The sequence below is a fragment of the Entelurus aequoreus genome, linkage group LG13 (assembly GCF_033978785.1).
Source record: "Entelurus aequoreus isolate RoL-2023_Sb linkage group LG13, RoL_Eaeq_v1.1, whole genome shotgun sequence".
Classification (NCBI taxonomy): Eukaryota; Metazoa; Chordata; class Actinopteri; order Syngnathiformes; family Syngnathidae; genus Entelurus; species Entelurus aequoreus.
Window position 1 is genome coordinate 48494712 of NC_084743.1, and position 20328 is coordinate 48515039.

At 40.1% G+C, this 20328-nt stretch overlaps 1 protein-coding gene and 1 long non-coding RNA gene across 2 annotated transcripts in view; one reads left to right on the plus strand and one right to left on the minus strand.

The window, feature by feature from the left end:
• Positions 1–20328, plus strand: part of LOC133663469 (uncharacterized) — a 120269-nt gene that overhangs the window by 40754 nt on the left and 59187 nt on the right. The window lies entirely within an intron of this gene.
• Positions 1–20328, minus strand: part of acsl3a (acyl-CoA synthetase long chain family member 3a) — a 114274-nt gene that overhangs the window by 32208 nt on the left and 61738 nt on the right. The window contains exons 4-9 of the mRNA XM_062067947.1: positions 18406–18515; positions 18082–18220; positions 14431–14581; positions 10631–10754; positions 8770–8841; positions 534–673 (exon numbers count right to left, since the gene is read on the minus strand). Coding sequence (XP_061923931.1) covers positions 534–673; positions 8770–8841; positions 10631–10754; positions 14431–14581; positions 18082–18220; positions 18406–18515 — 736 coding nt within the window. The remainder of the gene's footprint in view (positions 1–533; positions 674–8769; positions 8842–10630; positions 10755–14430; positions 14582–18081; positions 18221–18405; positions 18516–20328) is intronic.

Genomic DNA, 20328 nt, shown 5'->3' on the forward strand with positions numbered 1-20328 from the left:
AAACACCTCGGGATTCCCCAGGAGGAGCTGGACAAAGTGGCTGTCGAGAGGGAAGTCTGGGTTTCCCTGCTTAGGCTGTTGCCCCCAGCGACCCAACCTCGGATAAGCGGAAGAAGATGGATGGATGGATATATATATATATGTGAGTGTGGATGTTGTCTGTCTATCTGTGTTGGCCCCCGTAACCCCAAAAGGGACACACAGTAGTAAATGGATGGATGGATAATATATACATATATACACATATATAAATACATACATACACATTTACATGTACATACATATTTTTTTAGATTGTAAAACGGCAAAAAAAAAGTTACATAATGCATACAGATATCCCTTTTAAAGACAAAGCTTTGTGCTATTATTAGTAACTTTCCCCTCTTTACAGCACACGGTGCCCTTTGCCTTATGATTCCCACCTTTGTGGTTTCTATAATGCGCCGGGGGTCCATATAAAAAGGAACCGCAGGCCGCTATGGCCCCAAGGCTGCACTTTGGACACCCGTATATTAGTATTGGGACGTACGTACATGTCACACAGAGGTGTGCTGTAACCTTTGCTGAGCTGCTCCAGTTTGTAGTTGTATGCCAGTGTGAAGAGCATTTGCTGGACAGACGTCATCTCCTCCACCTTGTCCATCACGTTCTTATAAATGCGATCCATGATCTCCTGAACTCACAGGGTGTGTGGGGCGGACAGACGACAAAGATGGGCTCGTAAGTTAATGTGAAAGAGATTAAAACAACTTGTGGAGAAACAAAAAATAGGCATGGACTGGTCTGGTGGATGTAGGTTCATATGTTGCGTGCAAAGCAACCACAATAGGAGAGGAAGTCTGCACATAATTCGACAAGATGTCATGTGACAAGAAGTCATAGCACGGCAAACACTTTGCTGTGAGTGAGGTTGCGTGTGCGCATGAGTGCATTTCGTGGGGATGACCACGTGGGGCTTTCTCACGTTCTGTTCACAGCTGTGAATGGTTCCAGACACTGAGACCCTCTGCCCTTTGCTCCACGACCACTGGGAGATAGGGAGGGGGGGAGGGAGGAGGGAGGGAGGTGTTGTAAGTGTGGTGAGCTAGAGGGAATCCAGTGGGGAAAAGTACTTTGCTTGGAACTGAAAAGCTATTGGACTCTTTATAGCATGACACTGAGGGCCTGATCTACTAAGGCTATGTCTACACTAAGCCGGATAACCCCTTAAACGAATAATTATTTAAGCTAAGCCCCGTTTCAGCCACACTAAACTAACGTTTAAGGTTCCCCTCCTCTGACAAATTTTTACACGGGTAAGTGCGCCGTGTATTTCTTAAATCTCCGTCTCTTAGCTTTGTATGGACTCATTGATCGTTTACAAACTTAGTTCGGAGAGGAAGTGACGTCAGAAAGAACGCGCCACACACAGGAAGTGACGTCAGAAAGAACGCGCCACAGCCAGCTTCATAATAAAGCGGTTTTGTAATTTGGAGGTAACCACTGGAAAAGATGGAGGCCAGTCATCCAGACTTTCTCCTTCTACATGTACAGACGCTTGTGGAAATCACACATGAATACCTTAAGAGAAAGCGATTGCAGCTATTTGGGATACAACACTTCTCAGACGGCAAGAGAAATTTCGAATGTCGAGGTCAGCTGTGACTCTACTTAGTGAAAAACTTTGTCCATTTGTTGAAGGAGAGTCAACGAGAATGCAGGCTCCCGTGGATGTGATAAAAAAGCGTGTGCTTTGTATTACCTGGCCGTTGAGGGAGAAGACTAACTACGGAAAACGACAAATACTTTTGGACTGGCAAAGCAGACTGTATCAATTATTGTCCGCCATGTATGTCGCGGACTCAACATCTCGGTCCAGAGTATATAAAGTCACCAAAAACAAATGGACAATGAAGGTGAAGGCAAAAGAGTGAGGAGTGTCCTGACCATATATCTAGATCCCTAGATTGATTGATGTAAAATGTTCTTTATCACATTGTTTACGTGTCTAATAAAGATTTGATTAATTTATGATGGCTCAGGTGTGATTCACTACATTAGGGCCCCACAGCACACTGGATTCCAGTTAATTGAAATACCACATCACTGGATATTGTTCAGATAAGTTAAATTTAAGAACTTGCACACAAAGCAACACTGGAGGTGACTATGACGTGTGCATATTCCGCGCATGCGTACTAGGTCGCGTTGCACCGGCTGACGGAGGGGGAGGGGGTCTTAAACGAGCATTGTGTGTGTGTGGACAAGGATAAGGTTAGGTGGGATTTACCCTGGATAACATTAGCCGGCTTAGTGTAAACGGGGCCTAAGATACGAATACCTCGTGCTAAACAGCGTGTGTAAACTATAAAATTGTGTGTACTATTACTGGGAGTGTTGGGTGAAAAGTGACGCAGACTGCCTTATTTAAATCAGGCTTTTGTGTGTACTACATGGCTTTCACCATGGATACACTCATTTACTGCACATTAATGTTATCATGCTCCTATCTGGGGTGTTTTGGTATGTTTTCAAACATGCAGAAGACATTACCACTTCTTGGGGGCATTTTTAGAAGCAGTCCTGCAGAGAATCCACAATGGAGCCCATTTTTTTGACACACTGAAGGTGCCCTGGAAGATGCTGACATTGACTATGATTGGCGCTGGAATGTTCCAGACGCAACAAAAGTTTTTTCATATATATGAAAAAAACAAACATGATAAAAAAAACAGCACAAGACACCCAAATGCATCAATTGAATTTGTTTTATCAGCCCCTTAAGTCATGCAGCAGCTCTAAAATGTAAAAAGTATATTGCTGAATAGATTAAATGGCTAAAATGTTCATGTTTGACAGTCCACACCAACGTAGGACGGAGCTGCAGCGCGATCGCCTCCTCAGTTTTTTCCATGCAACTGCCAGTTTGCACGTCCTTGCTAAATGTACTAAATATAGACACAAAACCGCGGCCACAGTTTTAGTCTTAATAAATCACACTGCGTGTGCTAAATTATTATATTTACATCTTCTCCTCCCAGTATTGTGGGCATTCTGAAAATCAGCAAATTCATTCTTATGAAGACACACTAAATGCATTGCGCTCCTTATGTTGCTCACTTAAAGGCCTACTGAAACCCACTACTACCGACCACGCAGTCTGATAGTTTATATATCAATGATGAAATTTTAACATTGCAACACATGCCAATACGGCCGGGTTAACTTATAAAGTGCAATTTGAAATTTCCCGGGGAACTTCCGGTTCAAAACGCCTTTGGAGGATGACGTATGCGTGTGACGTCGCGAGGTCCACGGAAGTGTTTGGACCCTTTTGGACACAATACACAGAGCTCTGTTTTCTTCTACAAAATTCCTCAGTATTCTGGACATCTGTGTTGGTGAATCTTTTGCAATTTGTTTAATGAACAATGGAGGCTGCAAAGAAGAACGTTGTAGGTGGGATCGGTGTATGCGGCTGGCTGTAGCAACACAACAAGGAGGACTTTGTTGGATAGAAGACACATCGTCGATCGCTGGAACGCAGGTGAGCACGGGTGTTGATGAGCGGAGGAGGGCTGGCTGGCGTAGGAGGAGCGCTAATGTTTTTATCATAGCTCTGACGAGGTCCCGTTGTTAAGTTAGCGTTGTTAGCAACAGCATTGCTAGGCTTCGACAGGCGTCGAATACACATTAACCGTGTATTTACATGTCCAGTGTTTGGTTCGGTGTCTCCTGATAGTAGTATTGTTGATCTTCTGTCTATCCTTCCAGTCAGGGATTTATTTATTTTGTTTCTATCTGCATTTGAGACAGATGCTATCACGTTAGCTCATGCTAAGAGCTTCGTCGATGTATTGTCGTGGAGATAAAAGTCACTGTTAATGTTCATTTCGCCTTCTCGACTCTCATTTTCAAGAGGATATAGTATCCGAGGTGGTTTAAAATACAAATCCGTGATCCACAATAGAAAAAGGAGAGAGTGTGGATTCCAATGAGCCAGCTTGTACCTAAGTTACGGTCAGAGCGAAAAAAGATATCTCTTGAACTGCATTCTAGTCTGTCACTCTAACGTTCCTCATCCACGAATCTTTCGTCCTCGCTCAAATTAATGGGGTAATCGTCACTTTCTCGCTCCTAATATCTCTCGCTCCATTGTAAACAACGGGGAATTGTGAGCAGCACTACCGCTTGTGACGTCACGCTACTTTCGGTAAGGGCAAGGTTTTTTTTATCAGCGAGCAAAAGTTGCAAACTTTATCGTCGTTTAAAGGCCTTTAAAGGCCAACTGAAATGAATTTTTTTTAATTTAAACGGGGATAGCAGATCCATTCTATGTGTCATACTTGATCATTTCGCGATATTGCCATATTTTTGCTGAAAGGATTTAGTAGAGAACATCGACGATAAAGTTTTGGTCGCTGATAAAAAAAGCCTTGCCTGTACTGGAAGTAGCGTGACGTCACAGGTTGAAAGGCTCCTCACATTTCCCCATTGTTTACACCAGCAGCGAGAGCGATTCGGACCGAGAAAGCGACGATTACTCCATTAATTTGAGGGAGGATGAAAGATTTGTGGATGAGGTATGTGAGAGTGAAGGACTAGAGTGCAGTGCAGGACGTATCTTTTTTCGCTCTGACCGTAACTTAGGTACAAGGGTTCATTGGATTCCACACTTTCTCCTTTTTCTATTGTGGATCACGGATTTGTATTTTAAACCACCTCGGATACTATATCCTCTTGAAAATGAGAGTCGAGAACGCGAATTGGACATTCACAGTGACTTTTATCTCCACGACAATACATCGGTAAAGCTCTTTAGCTACGGAGCTAACGTGATAGTATCGGGCTTAAATGCAGATAGAAACAAAAGAAATAAGCCCCTGACTGGAAGGATAGACAGAAAATCAACAATACTATTAAACCCTGGACATGTAAATAAACGGTTAATGCTTTCCAGCCTGGCGAAGCTGTTGCTAACGATGCCATTGAAGCTAACTTAGCTACGGGACCTCGTCAAAGCTATGATAAAAACATTAGCGCTCCACCTACGCCAGCCCTCATCTGCTCATCAACACCCGTGCTCACCTGCGTTCCAGCGATCGACGGAGCGACGAAGGACTTCACCCGATCATAGATGCGGTCGGCGGCTAGCATCGGATAGCGCGTCCGCTATCCATCTCAAAGTCCTCCTGGTTGTGTTGCTGTAGTCCGCCGCTAATACACCAATCCCACCTACAACTTTCTTCTTTGCAGTCTCCATTGTTCATTAAACAAATTGCAAAAGATTCACCAACACAGATGTCCAGAATACTGTGGAATTTTGCGATCAAAACTTTTCAAAGCTTTTTGTATTGGATCCAATGGGGTCCGAATACTTCCGTTTCAACCATTGACGTCACGCGCATACGTCATCATACATAGACGTTTTCAACCGGAAGTTTCGCGGGAAATTTAAAACTGCACTTTATAAGTTAACCCGGCCGTATTGGCATGTGTTGCAATGTTAAGATTTCATCATTGATATATAAACTATCAGACTGCGTGGTCGGTAGTAGTGGATTTCAGTAGGCCTTTAAGAGATACAATCCTCTATGCACCAGTTTAGTAGATCAGGTTTGGGGGGAACTGCACCTTTCACATTTAAAAAAAAAAAGTTTTTATGCATGCAAGTATAGATCTTTGATGAATATATGATTGCTGCCTATGATAAAAGCTTAACTCTCTTAGGTTTTGCTCGCATTTACTTTCTTTTATTTAGACTTGCCAAGTTACACTGCAAAAACTGAAATCTAAGTAAGATTAAATATCTCAATTAAGGGTGATATTTGCTTATTTTCTGTCTGATAAGATAATTCTTCTCACTAAGCAGATTTTATGTTAGTGTTTTACTTGTTTTAAGGGTTTTGGTCCTACATTATCTCAGTAAGATATTACAGCTTGTTGCTGAGATTTGATGACCTATATTGAGTAAAACATGCTTGAAACTAGAATATCAACTGTTGCAAAGCTGTGTCATCAACACTCACAAGTATAAAACTACTTTTTTGAAGTAATAATTTCTTCTTTCAAGCATGAAAAAAAAAATCATGACTTTGACACAATTGTGTCTCATATTAAAACAGATGACAGCCAAATGGACTTTGCTGTTTTATTTTCAATGAAACAATAGGAAATACATACTCATATAGTAGTACAGCTGTTATTAGTGAGCATATACTTATTTTTGGGTTCATTGAGGTTAGCTAATTTTACTTGTTTTGGAAAGTCTTGACAAGCCAAATGTTCTTGTTCTATTGGCAGATAATTTTGCTTAGTTCAAATAAAATACCCCTAATTTATTTATTTTTTTTCTTGTTTTTGAACACTGACTTTTTGCAGTGTAGTGCTTTACAAAACATTCCTTGCAAAAATGCATTTCAAGAACTCCGAAACAAGATCTAAGTGTTCACTACAAACTTGTGCGTTTCTCGTCCTCATTTCGTAACATCTTGCAGTCTTTTTAAATTTAACTTTGACCCTTTTTGCGATTTGAACGGTTCCAACAGGCTGAAACTACGCAAGCATAGGGCTTTTTTCTTAGAGAAAGGCAAAATGCCGTTACAACAGACACCCGCTTGACCACCACCTTAAGTCTCACATATTTTTCAATGAGCCGGATGTGACATCAGGTGAATACAACCAAATGCCACTGATTTCTTTGGACAGCAAAAATAATATGAATAATAATAGTATAATTTTGAATTCAAATATGCTGTTAAAATAATATTTATCCAACCAATGTTAATGTTCGGGATTGTAGAAACCCGCACACAGGAATTAAGACAAAGTTTAGCTGGCGGACTATGTCTAAAATGATAGATTGAACAATAGCTTCAACTGGAGACTGGAGCTACAGCAACTATCCTGCAGAGGAGACTGCATCCTCCAAATGTTGGACGTGCCTCTCCCTAAGTGATACATCAGGGACGTACCGCAATTAAAAGCGAGTTTCGCTTTTCAAATGAACAATTATGTTATTGTTATGTTTTTCACATACTTCTCATAATTTCGATGTTTTCACTCTGTGGTGTGTTCCAGTGACTGCTACCACTTTTCTTTTCCTGTTGCTTGCCGGTCGTTTATGCTTGGAAAAACACGAGCAATGATGTCACCGAATATGATCGACAGATGACTTTGTCAGCGAAAAACAATTTTTTCAGACAATGTCGACGAATCACTGCACCCCTACTCTTATCCCTATTTTGGTCGCTAAAACCCCTCTGTCCTATTTTCTCTCTCTGTCTCCCCTTCACCCTTCTTTTGAGGCTATCTATCTCAACTAGTGATGTAACAATATAAAAAATGTATATCAAGGTTATCATTATTATTGAGGTATTGTCGAATGTGCTCAAAAAGTACTTTTAGACACACTGAAATCTATTGACCGAGTTATTTTTTTTAAATAACTAAAATAAATAGACATACTATTTTGCATGCTTTGTGTTTGTTTTGTGTTTTAGTCTTAGTATTTAATCTGTTTTAATGGCTAAGCTGTTATTGTTTTATACATTGGTTTGTACTGTAGCACTTTAAAATGTATTTAAGTGAAAGGTCCGTAACAAACTGACGGGCGTTGTGGCGTCCTAGTCTGTTCAGCGGTCCTTGAACGCATCGTAAAACTATATCCATCTCATATTATTTTGAGTATCGAATGATCACTCTGTTCTAGAAAGCACAGCTTATAGGTTCAATGAGCAGAATTATATTGTAGCGTCCCGGAAGAGTTAGTGCTGCAAGGGAATCTGGGTATTTGTTCTGTTGTGTTACGGTGCGGATGTTCTCCCGAAATGTGTTTGTCATTCTTGTTTGGTGTGGGTTCACAATGTGGCGCATATTTGTAACAGTGTTAAAGTTGTTTATACGGTCACCCTCAGTGTGACCTGTATGGCTGTTGACCAAGTATGCCTTGCATTCACTTGTGTGTGTGAAAAGCCGTAGATATTAAGTGATCGGGCCGGCACGCAAAGGCAGTACCTTTAAGGTTTATTGGCGCTCTGTACTTCTCCCTACGTCCGTGTACCACTCCGTACAGCGCGTTTTAAAAAGTCATGAATTTTACTTTTTAAAACCGATACCGATAATTTATGATATTACATTTTAAAGCATTTATCGGCCGATAATATCGGCAGTCCGATATTATCGGACATCTCTAGTTTTTATATAAGTTTAGATTGGAGTATGTCATTTTTGATGGGGAAAGACGTTAATGTTAGCATTTAAGCCAGCAAGCTAGCACCAGTCAGTCTGTGAGTACATCAAAGCGCTGTTATCGATCAGGTTTTTTGATAGTTTAAATTTAAAGCGATGATTTTACCGCGGTTATCATTTTTACCTTTTGTCGTTACATCCCTAATCTCAACCCAATTGGTCGAGACAGACGGCCAACCCACATACTGTAGCGTAGGAGGAGTTTTGCCTTGCTTCTGTCACCAAGTGCTTGCTCATATGGAGTTTAGTGGTTCTCTTAAATGTATGAAGAGCGTGGTTCTAGACCTGCTCCATGTGTGTATAAAGTTCTGTTGTGAATTGGCTTAAATAAAACTGACTCGACTTTGGATTCATCTGCCAAAAAAAGCTGACTCCAAGACATGGGAGGCTTACTTTAAGATGTCTTCAGGCAAAACCCGTGTTTTTCCGATCGATGAGTATTCACTAGTGGTTTGCATCGTGTTATTCATTCATGATCCCATGGTGGTTGTATCAAATCTTTACAATAAACGTAAGCAGAAGTCAAAAGCGAGTGCTTACAGGGACGGCTGCCATCAGAGTGGGCTGCAGGACACTGGTGTCTCCCTTGCTGCCTTGCTTGATCATGCTGGACTATGGCGAGAAGTGAAGAAAACACAAACATTAGTTCAATTGATGGATTGGATTAATTTTTCTCACAGTGCTATAAAATAATTACAAAATAAAAACCTTTTCATTAATTCTTACAAAAGGTACCGTATTTTCCAGACTATAAGCCGCACCGGTATATAAGCCGCACCCACTAAATAAATAAAAATAATAAAACGTGTTTTTATTTTTTGCTGCACCATAAGCTGCAGATATATACGTTGTGAAATGAGATATTGACATGGAAAGATTTTGAAAAATGTTTATTAATTGCTTCCAAACGGTGCCTGTACCACGGCAGTAAAACGGCTGATCAAACAAAACAATCATAATTGCCTTTAATCATCCTTTAAGAGATTAATAAGATTTTCTCTTTTTTTAATAAGTTTCAAGATATTTATCAGGATTCTTCTTCCTTGCACTTTGTAAACACTTTGAACAGTTTCTTAAAGTGGATCATTTTCGTACATTGCTTGATTTCTTTGCCTAATTCATTCCATAATTTAGCCGTTAATGTAGAAAAATCCATAGATCAGCCGCACCTTTAAGCCGCAGGGTTCAAAGCTTGGGGAGAAAGTAGTGGTTTATAGTCCGGAAAATACGGTATTAACTTTACAACTGCTTTACACACCATCGTGTAATAGAAGGACCTTTATGAAGCAATTTACATAATTGATTTTTTGGACATACGCTATAAGGCAATAACATAAGATAATATGGAAAGAGTAATTAATCCTGCAAAGTGTACCCCTAATTCACACACTAGCCAACTTTAGACTGTTGTTAAAAAAAACATGTCACAAAACAGGCGAATGAGAAATGAAAGAAGTCCTTATTTCTCGCCAGTCAAATGGACACTTATGTAGGACTAGGGACCAAATCCTTAGGACAAACTCATACAGCTAAGGGTTTTGTAGGTCCTCCAAATGGTAATTTTACCACAGATCTGTTTGATAAGAGTATAAAATATAAGAAGAAAATACAAGAATCAAAATATGCACAATTGTAGGAAATATTTTACTCTTACGCTTCAGGCCAAAGTCGCAAGTAAATTATTTGTTTTGGTTTTCATTTCTGTTGTTGAGAACCGCCTATGTTAGCCAGTCTGAGTGTCGACGTAAACAGGGATTAACTATCGTCTCAAAGGACACCATAAAACCACTTACAGTGCATCCAGTAAGTATTCATAGCACTTCACTTTTTCCACATTTTGTTATATTACAGCCTCATCCCAAAATGCAATAATATCCCCCCTCACAATTCTACACACAATACCCCTTAAGGACAATGTGAAAAACTTTTTTTTACAAAGTTATTAAACATAAAACAACTAAGAAATCACATGTACATAAATATTCACAGCCTTTGCTCAATATTTTGTTGATGCACCTCTGGCAGCTATTACAGCCAGAAGTCTTTTTGAATATTATGCCACGGGCTTGGCACACCTATTTTGGGAAGCTCCGCCGATTGCTCAGTTTAGATGGCCGACCAGATCTATAAAGAGTCCTGGTGGTTCCGAACTTCTTCCAGTTCCAGATGATGGAGGTCACTGTGCTCATTCGGACCTTAAAGGGAAGCATCCTTCCCCAGATTTGGGCCTCGAGACAATTCTGTCTCAGAGGTCTACAGACAATTCCTTCGACTTCATTCTTGGTTTGTGCTGCCATGCACGGTCAAGTGTAGGACCTTATATATAGGCAGGTGTGTGAGCTGTGAATACTCTCCGGATGCACTGTACTTCGAAAATGTCTGCAGACTAATGCGCAAATACCTGGTCAGTGAGGGTCTGAGGTGAAGAATAGCCAATCCTACAGCCGTGAGAAAGGCACACGAGCTCTGCAATCAACTCCAGTACATGGGCCAGAGGTAGGTAGCCAATGTAACTGTCTTCCTCGCTGTAAACATACTGATAATTAGCTCAAGGAAATCAGTCTTATATGAATTTCATCAAGCGATACTTCTTAATTTTTATTTAGTTTTAATCAGCTCTTATCTACAACAAATGAAGACACAGGAGTGAAGTGTTGCATTATTTAAAAAATCAACCTGTTAAGATACAGACTAATTTGTGTACATTGTATTACTATTGTTTTTGTTCACTAAGTAACCACAAACTCTTATTGTGAAGGGAGTATTATTGTAAAGGGCGGAACAGGAAAGGGTTTTTGGCGCATATCCTGTGAGGAAGGGAGAAATGGCCGTTGCTGATTAAATCTATGGGCAAAGGATAATAGTTGGACTTATTGAGTAATATTGGTAGCAGAGGATGGTAAGTAGCTGCAAAGTACCGCCGGGCTTCGACGAGGGGAAGCCATACAAAAGTTGGAAGAATGAAGTTGCGATTTAGACCAGAGTTACAGAGCTGGAAAAGAAAAAACATGAAGGTATAATGAGATGGAGGGATAGTAATGTGTTTGAGGAAGTAAGGGATGAGGGTCAGAAGTTCATTTCCACGAGAGGTTGGGTGTGTACCATCAAAGAGACACCCACTGGACATACACCAAAAGCGGGTCGTGGCCAGAGAGCTTGAAGTGTCAAAGCTGCAAAAGGACCTTCGGCTACTTGTGGCACTAATTTGTCAAAGATCTGGATATTAAAGGCCTACTGAAATGAATTTTTCTTATTTAAACGGGGATAGCAGATCCATTCTATGTGTCATACTTGATCATTTCGCGATATTGCCATATTTTTGCTGAAAGGATTTAGTAGAGAACATCGACGATAAAGTTCGCAACTTTTGGTCGCTGATAAAAAAAGCCTTGCCTGTACCGGAAGAAGCGTGACGTCACAGGTTGTGAAGCGCCTCACATCTGCACATTGTTTACAATCATAGCCACCAGCAGCGAGAGCGATTCGGACCGAGAAAGCCACCACTCTGGACTCTTTTAGAGCACGGCTTAAAACTCACCTTTTTACCGCAGATTACTTTTAATTTATGTTTTCATTGTGAGTCTTAAATGTTTAGTTTAGATTCCTTTGTGTGTCTCAGTCTCTGTTTCTGTTTTTTTTTGTTTCTCCACTCGGGCTGCGCCCCGGGCTGATGTAACAGTTGGTTGGGGGGTGCAAAATAAATGAAAATAACATAACACAACAAAACAAAGCGACGATTACCCCATTAATTTGAGCGAGGATGAAAGATTTGTGAATGAGGAAAGTGAGAGTGAAGGATTAGAGGGCAGTGGAAGCGATTCAGATAGGGAAGATGCTGTGAGAGGCGGGTGGGACCTGATATTCAGCTGGGAATGACTAAAACAGTAAATAAACACAAGACATATACACTACCGTTCAAAAGTTTGGGGTCACCCAAACAATTTTGTGGAATAGCCTTCATTTCTAAGAACAAGAATAGACTGTCGAGTTTAAGATGGAAGTTCTCTTTTTCTGGCCATTTTGAGCGTTTAATTGACCCCACAAATGTGATGCTCCAGAAACTCAATCTGCTCAAAGGAAGGTCAGTTTTGTAGCTTCTGTAACGAGCTAAACTGTTTTCAGATGTGTGAACATGATTGCACAAGGGTTTTCTAATCATCAATTAGCCTTCTGAGCCAATGAGCAAACACATTGTACCATTAGAACACTGGAGTGATAGTTGCTGGAAATGGGCCTCTATACACCTATGTAGATATTGCACCAAAAACCAGACATTTGCAGCTAGAATAGTCATTTACCACATTAGCAATGTATAGAGTGTATTTCTTTAAAGTTAAGACTAGTTTAAAGTTATCTTCATTGAAAAGTACAGTGCTTTTCCTTCAAAAATAAGGACATTTCAATGTGACCCCAAACTTTTGAACGGTAGTGTATATACTCTATTAGCCACAACACAACCAGGCTTATTTAATATGCCACAAATTAATCCGCATAACAAACACCTCCCCCTCCCATCCATATAACCCACCAATACAACTCAAACACCTGCACAACACACTCAATCCCACAGCCCAAAGTACCGTTCACCTCCGTAAAGTTCATACAGCACATATATTTCCCCAAAGTTATGTACGTGACATGCACATAGCGGCACGCACGTACGGGTAAGCGATCAAATGTTTGGAAGCCAAAGCTGTACTCACGGTAGCGCGTCTGCTATCCAACTCAAAGTCCTCCTGGTTGTGTTGCTGTAGCCAGCCGCTAATACACCGATCCCACCTACAGATTTCTTCTTTGCTGTCTTCATTGTTCATTAAACAAATTGCAAAAGATTCACCAACACAGATGTCCAGAATACTGTGGAATTTTGCGATGAAAACAGACGACTTAATAGCTGGCCATAACGGTGTCCCAACATGTCCGCACAATCCGTGACGTCACGCGCAAACGTCATCATACCGAGACGTTTTCAGCAGAATATTTTGCGCCAAATTTAAAATTTCACTTTACTAATCTAACCCGGCCGTATTGGCATGTGTTGCAATGTTAAGATTTCCTCATTGATATATAAACTATCAGACTGCGTGGTCGGTAGTAGTGGGTTTCAGTAGGCCTTTAAGTCTGCGTTTCTACAGGGAATGCAACTATCAGGTGACAACTACCTCAGACCCCCTGTTGAGGCAGAGAGAAGAAGGGAATTATGGAAGCTTAATAAGTGCGTGCACGGCCTTTCTGATGCCTACTTGTACTGGTACAATCGTGTAAAAGAAATCATGCTGATGTCACAAGTGGATCCAGCTCAGTGATACCTAAGCTCCACTCTGCATTCCAAGTAAGAACTTCAGTTTTTTTGGAATAGACTTTGTGACTGTGGAAAGTAAAGTAAACATGCACCAGGAAAGCTACGTGCAGCCAATTTTCATGGATCCCCCACGAGCTGTGAACCCAGATTCACCCCTATGTGAGAAGGAAAAGCCTCAATTCAGGTCCAAAAAGTGTCTGAATACTCTGGGTTGCAAGACAGAGCAGACCAGATGTAATGTTTGATGCCAGCAACTTAGCACCAGGCATGAAACACGCAACTGTGCAGCATATTCATGAAGCAAACAGAATAGTGTGCAAGATTAAGAGCAAGAAAGTGTCTTAGTACTTCTAATACTTGGGCAGAGACAAAGCCTTGAAAATGATTTTCGTCAGTGATGTCTCATTTGGAAATCTGTCTGATGGAGGTACCCAAGGAGGACACTTCCTTACTCTGATGGGAGAAAATGGACATTTCTCGGCAATCCAAAAGAGCCGAGAGGGTTGTACACAGCACACTTGCAGGAGAAACATTGGCAGTGTCTGACGGCATTGAGAACGCCCTCTTTCTTGTCACATTTTTTACTGAACTGACTCATGGTGATGCTAAACATGTCACACCTCAACCTGTGTCACCGACCGTCATTCACTCGCTGATGCACTAAAGTCCTCAAAGTCGGTCTCTAATAATGTACTGAGTCAGCTATAACACAAAGTTGTGTCTTAGATACATTTAGAATATTTTGTTAGCATTGTATTTAAAATAAAATATAATATCAAAATGGCCGCCGCATACTTGACTTTTCAGTATGCGTCCCTCGCTGGAAAAAATGTAGACACCCCTCTTTTAAATCGATTATAGCTGAAATCGATGAACATACTGTACACATTGCAGCTCACCTCAGGTTAGGTATCCGCTCAGCTATTCCAGTGATGCCCGCAATGATGTTGGTATGCGAAATCAAGGCACCTTTAGGAGTACCTGTGGATCCACTGGTGTACATGATGACGGCGATATCTGAAGGCAGAGGCTGATACTGCTCAGACCCTGCTGTTTTACAACAAAAACACATAAGTACTACGTCAGTCAGTGTGTTCACTTGTACTGTACTGGAACATAAGCGTCACTATGATAACAATAGAATACAATAGAAAGTATTTTATTGATCCATGGGGGAAATTCAGCACCACAGTTCGCTCACAATAAACAAACACTTCGGTATTTTTTACATGTGAATAATATAAATACAGTCTATTATACAGAATTATTCACATGTGAATAATATAAATACATTCTATTATACAGCATTATTCACATGTGAATAATATAAATGCAGTCTATTATACAGCATTATTCACATGTGAATAATATAAATGCAGTCTATTATACAGCATTATTCACATGTAAATAATATAAATGCAGTCTATTATACAGCATTATTCACATGTGAATACTATAAATACAGTCTATTATACAGCATTATTCACATGTGAATGATATAAATGCAGTCTATTATACAGCATTATTCACATGTGAATAATATAAATACAGTCAATCATACAGCATTATTCACACGTGAATAATATAAATATAGTCTATTATACATTCAAGTACAGTCAAAAAATATAGTAAACCGGACATTGGGCGACCATGGCTTACGATATGGCAATTCTCCAACAATTCTCATGATTGTAGAAGAAAAGTGTTCTTCAAAAAACCCCTCACATTTGACACATCCTGTCCGCAGGACAATAATAAAAAACACAAACAAAATTGCAAGAATAGGGACACTTCTGATCTGAACCATACTGGCCTTAATCTGACACAGATGTAAGCACTTCCTGATTCACACGACCCTTTGTGGCCAATACCAGTCCATCCCAAGTCCAACCTCGACTATGACGAGCGGCGCTTAAAGAGGGTGTAATAAAAAGGTTCACAATTACACTGCAGTGCTGCAGGAGTTGTATCTGGAACATGATTGAGGATAGTTGTGGCTAGATAGGCAGCGGTTTGTCAGCGATAAAACAAATAGTCAGGGGTGCACGATAAATAATGAAATATGACGTAGTGCCGATGAAAATTATAACATTGAACATTAACATTATAGCAATTAACAGGTGCTGTAGACAGCCTGTTCACTGTAAACAAACATGGTGTCGATCGTATGGGACTTCTTTACTGTTTCAGAGAAAGACTTTACGCGTGTCATTTGTACCAAATGTTCCCAGAGGAGAACAAAAAAAGCATCAAGCATCAACACATCAAACATTATCAGCCACCCAAAATGCCGGCATCGCTACAGCAGTGTTTTGAAAGCCGACGAAGACGCCTATTTGTTACACTTTAAGTTCCAAGCAAGAATTTGAGTTAAAAGCGTCCCCGCCATATTGGGCGTGGCACAGTGAACCCTGTAAGATCCAAACAAAACATTTGGTCTTACTTGACATAAATTTGTTTTCCAACCGTATGAAAGAAGAAAGTGAGCATGTCGGACAGTGCTGAGAAGAAGAGCGAAATTTAAAAAAATAATAACAAAATATGCACCATGCCGAAGCTGAATGAGTGTAACGCCAGCCAAAAATGTTAAAATAATAAGCAAATAACTGACATTTATCTATGAAGAAATGGAAAAGCTGCTGATGATGTGTTTGACCATGAATTGATTAACGTGGACCCGACTTAAACAAGTTGAATATATATATATATATATATATATATATATATATATATATATATATATATATATATATATATATATATATATATATATATATATATATATATATATATATATATATATATATATATATATATATTCCTGTATTATCCTTTCCATCCTTACCCTTTCCAACCTTTGTAACTGAGCTACTGTGGTGGACAATTTCCCTTGTGGATCAATAAAGTTTGTCTAAGTCTAAGTTAAAAGCTCCATCACAGTACCAGTTAAGCTCAAAGTTGAGGTACTATTTTATTTGATACATGAATTCTAATAAAACATTTTTAAAAAAAGATTACAGGTCACAAAAGCTCCTCTTGGCTACTGACATATACTGTATGTGCAGCGAGATGGCCTGCACTTTTTTTTTTTTTTTTTAAATGGATTCTTAAATATTTTGAATCCATTTAGAATCTTTAAAAATTAAGAATCGTGATTCAATTGTGAATAAAAAAATGTCCCGCACCACTAATAGATAAGTTATCACTCATCAGTATCTGTCTTGGGACGCAGGAATTTATCTGTATCAGCTTGAAATCTATATTGTGCATCCCTACAAAAAATATAAATTTCATAATAATTGATTGAGCTACCGTATTTTTCGGACTATAAGGCGCACTTAAAATCCTTTCATTTTCTCAAAAATCGACATTGCCTCTTATGTACGTATTGATTCTGGTTGTGCTAACAATTTTATGTGGTACAAGGTGTATTGATAAGTGTGATGGCAATCACACATAAGAGACACGCGTGGACTGCAGGTTGAAGCCTATTCAATAAATAATGCGAGCAAACACCTGTAAGCAAGCAACACTGAAACGTTGATGTTTCATTGAGAAAATAGAACATTACTACACACAGCGCTCAAAAATATGTCAGTCTTTTAGTATGACTTTACCAAGCCGCACCGCATGATGAAACGTCGAGCATTGTGGGTAAGTAGTCAGACGTACTGTGCTTCAACATATGGGTATTATGGTGTGTGTATAAGGAGCCCTAAATGGAACCTATTAGGAGACATTATCTGGTGGGTTTTTTCGCAATATTATGCAAACACAACTTTTCTATTTGGGATCTGCATAAGTCCAGAAAATGTGCGCGCGTCCGCCATTGTAGCCTGTGCCATAGCCAATAAGCTCCTTCTATTTTCTCTATTCTCTCGTTGTGGGGCATTCATCCACCATTTCTGTTGCCATTTCTAACACAAACCAGCGTATAGTCCTAGCTTATATCTGACTCGCTATGGAAGCGCTAAAAACTACGGTACAACAAAGATGACGGGGAGAAGACGCTGTCTAAGTATGTAAAAAAGGGCACATCCTGAAGAGACGGTCAGAAAGCAGCTCGAAGATGATCTGTAAAAAAAACATTTATGCAACATTTTGACCAAAGAACCTACCATTACATGTTGTAGACCAGTGGTCCCCAACATTTTTGTAGCTGCGGACCGGTCAACGCAGCTATATATTATTTTTTTAATTTATTTTTTTCATAAAGAAATACAATCATGTGTGCTTACGGACTGTAACCCTGCAGACTGTATTGATCTATATTGATATATAATGTATATATTGTGTTTTTTATGTTGATTTAATAAAAAATAAAATAAAAATTAAAAATATATATATTTATTTTGTATTTTTTTATTTCTTGTGCGGCTCGGTACCAATCGGTCGGCGGACCGGTACCGGGACGCGGCCCGATGGTTGGGGACCACTGATGTAGATCACAATAAGTGTTTTAAATGGAGAAAAAAAATCATAATACGATCCCCTTTAATGCGCCTTATAATCCGGTCCGAAAAATACGGTAACCTAAATGAAATACTTACATTTCTCTGTCTTATCTCCAAGCTTCTGCACTGCAGCCATGTTGTGGATGCTAATGCCATTGGGATTGCCGAGCAGCGCGGTTGGCGTGTTGTCCACTACTATGATGCACTGCAGCTTTGAAACTTTCGGTAGAATAGCCTAGCACACGTGGTTATGACAAGCATGCATATTAGATCATGATAACGACCCATGTGTATGATAAGCAGGAAAGAATATGTTGGATACATATGATACAAAAGGAAACATTCTTTACTTTTGCAGAGACCTTTTGTGTCTTCCATTGTCGCAGCACCATGAACTGATGTTGCTACAAGTGTTCTAACCTTGAGTTTGGTCTCCAGTAGCTTTCTGCTGGTGATGATATGGGTTACTTCTGTTTCATTAAGGCCGTGAAAGATGGCTGGACCTCCAAGTGTTGCGTAGAAGGTAACCACTGCAAAAAAACAACAACGTTCAAGCGGTAAGTATAGTTAATTACATCTTCCTGAGAGTTAATACACTGACACACAACATCCGGATTCCCATCATGCATTGCTTCAAAACTACGGCAAGTAGTAATGTCCAAAAACATAACAGAGACGAAGCAGAAGAACGAAGAAGAGACAGTCATGGCGACGAGTAAGAAGAATAAGTACGCTTGCAAGTTCCAAAAAGATTGGAAACAAGAATTTCAGTTCTTCCAGGACAGCTTGAAGGGGAAGGGTTATGCTGCCTGCAAATTTTGTAGATTAGACTTCTCCATTGAACTCGGTGGCCGAATGGATATAGTCACTCATGAACGGTCAGAGAAGCACAAGGCGGAGGCAACCTAGCACCAGTCACAGCCCAGTATTATGGGCCACCTTGCTAAATGGAGACCCGAGGGTGTAACATATGCCGAGACAAAGATGGCTATGCTGATAGCTACAAGCAACATCCCGTTCTCAATTGCGGATGTTTCCAACAAATCCGTGAAGGATATGTTCCCGGATTCAGAGATCGCTCGCCAGTACTCAAATGGCAGAACAAAGGCTACTCAAATTTTAAGGAAGGGATAGTAGTTATTTTAGAGTTGGGACACGATGGACAGATTCCGGCCTGAGAATCCTTTAATCATCTTTATTGATTTAGTCGTCAAAGCACACAAGGCTGGCTGCCACCATGGATCGAAACCGGCTATTTTGACAAAGACGTGCTTTAAAGGGGAAATGACATCACAGATTGACCTCACAGATTGACCTATCAATTTAAAGGCACAGGAACATTACAAAACTGTTTAACGGCACACAATAGGCTTTCGTACATAATTAGTGAAAGGTAAGTGTTTTGTTTTTTTAAGTAAGCAGCAAGTACAGTACAGTTAGTAGAACAACTGTGTTTTTATTACTGCGTACTGTACTATATACGTATATATAAGAAATACTTGAATTTCAGTGAATTCTAGCTATAAATATACTCCTCCCCCCTTAGCCCCGTCCCCCCGGCCCCGCCCACCCCAACCCCGCCCACTTCAACCCCCCCAAATTTCCCGAATTCAGAGGTCTCAAGGTTGGCAAGTATGGGTAGCGTTGGTTTTCATTCAGGATGTCTTTGCTGCATTCATCTCTTCCTCGATCCTGACTAGTCTCCTGCTGGAAATACATCCCCACACCATGATGCTGCCACCACCATCCTTCACTGTTAGGATGGTATTTGCCTGGTGATGAGCGGTGCCTGGTTTCCTCCTAAACATGATGCCTGGCATTCACGCCAAAGAGTTCAATCTTTGTCTAATCAGACCAGATAATTTTGTTTCTCATGGTCTGAGAGTCTTTCAGGTGTATTTTGGCAAACTTTTGACTAAGAATAGCTTCCGTCTGGCCACTCTACCATACACAGTTCTGATTGGTCGATTGCTACAGAGATGGTTGTCCTTCTGGAAGGTTCCCCTCTCACTACAGAGGAAATACTGCAGCTCTGACAGAGTGACCATTGGGTTCTTGGTCACCTCCCTGACTAGACTAAGATGAATGAAGCAATGTACAGAGACATCCTGGATGAAAACCAACACTTCCTATCCAATCTGACGGAGCTTGAGAGGTGCTGCAAAGAGGAATGGGCAAAACTGCCCAAAGATAAGTCTGTCGAGCTTGCGACATCATATTCAAAAAGACGTGAGGCTGTAATTGCTGCCAAAGGTACATCAACAAAGTATTGAGCAAATGCTCTGAACACATATGTTCATGAGATTTTTTTTAGTTTTGTATTTTTATTAAATTTGCAAAATA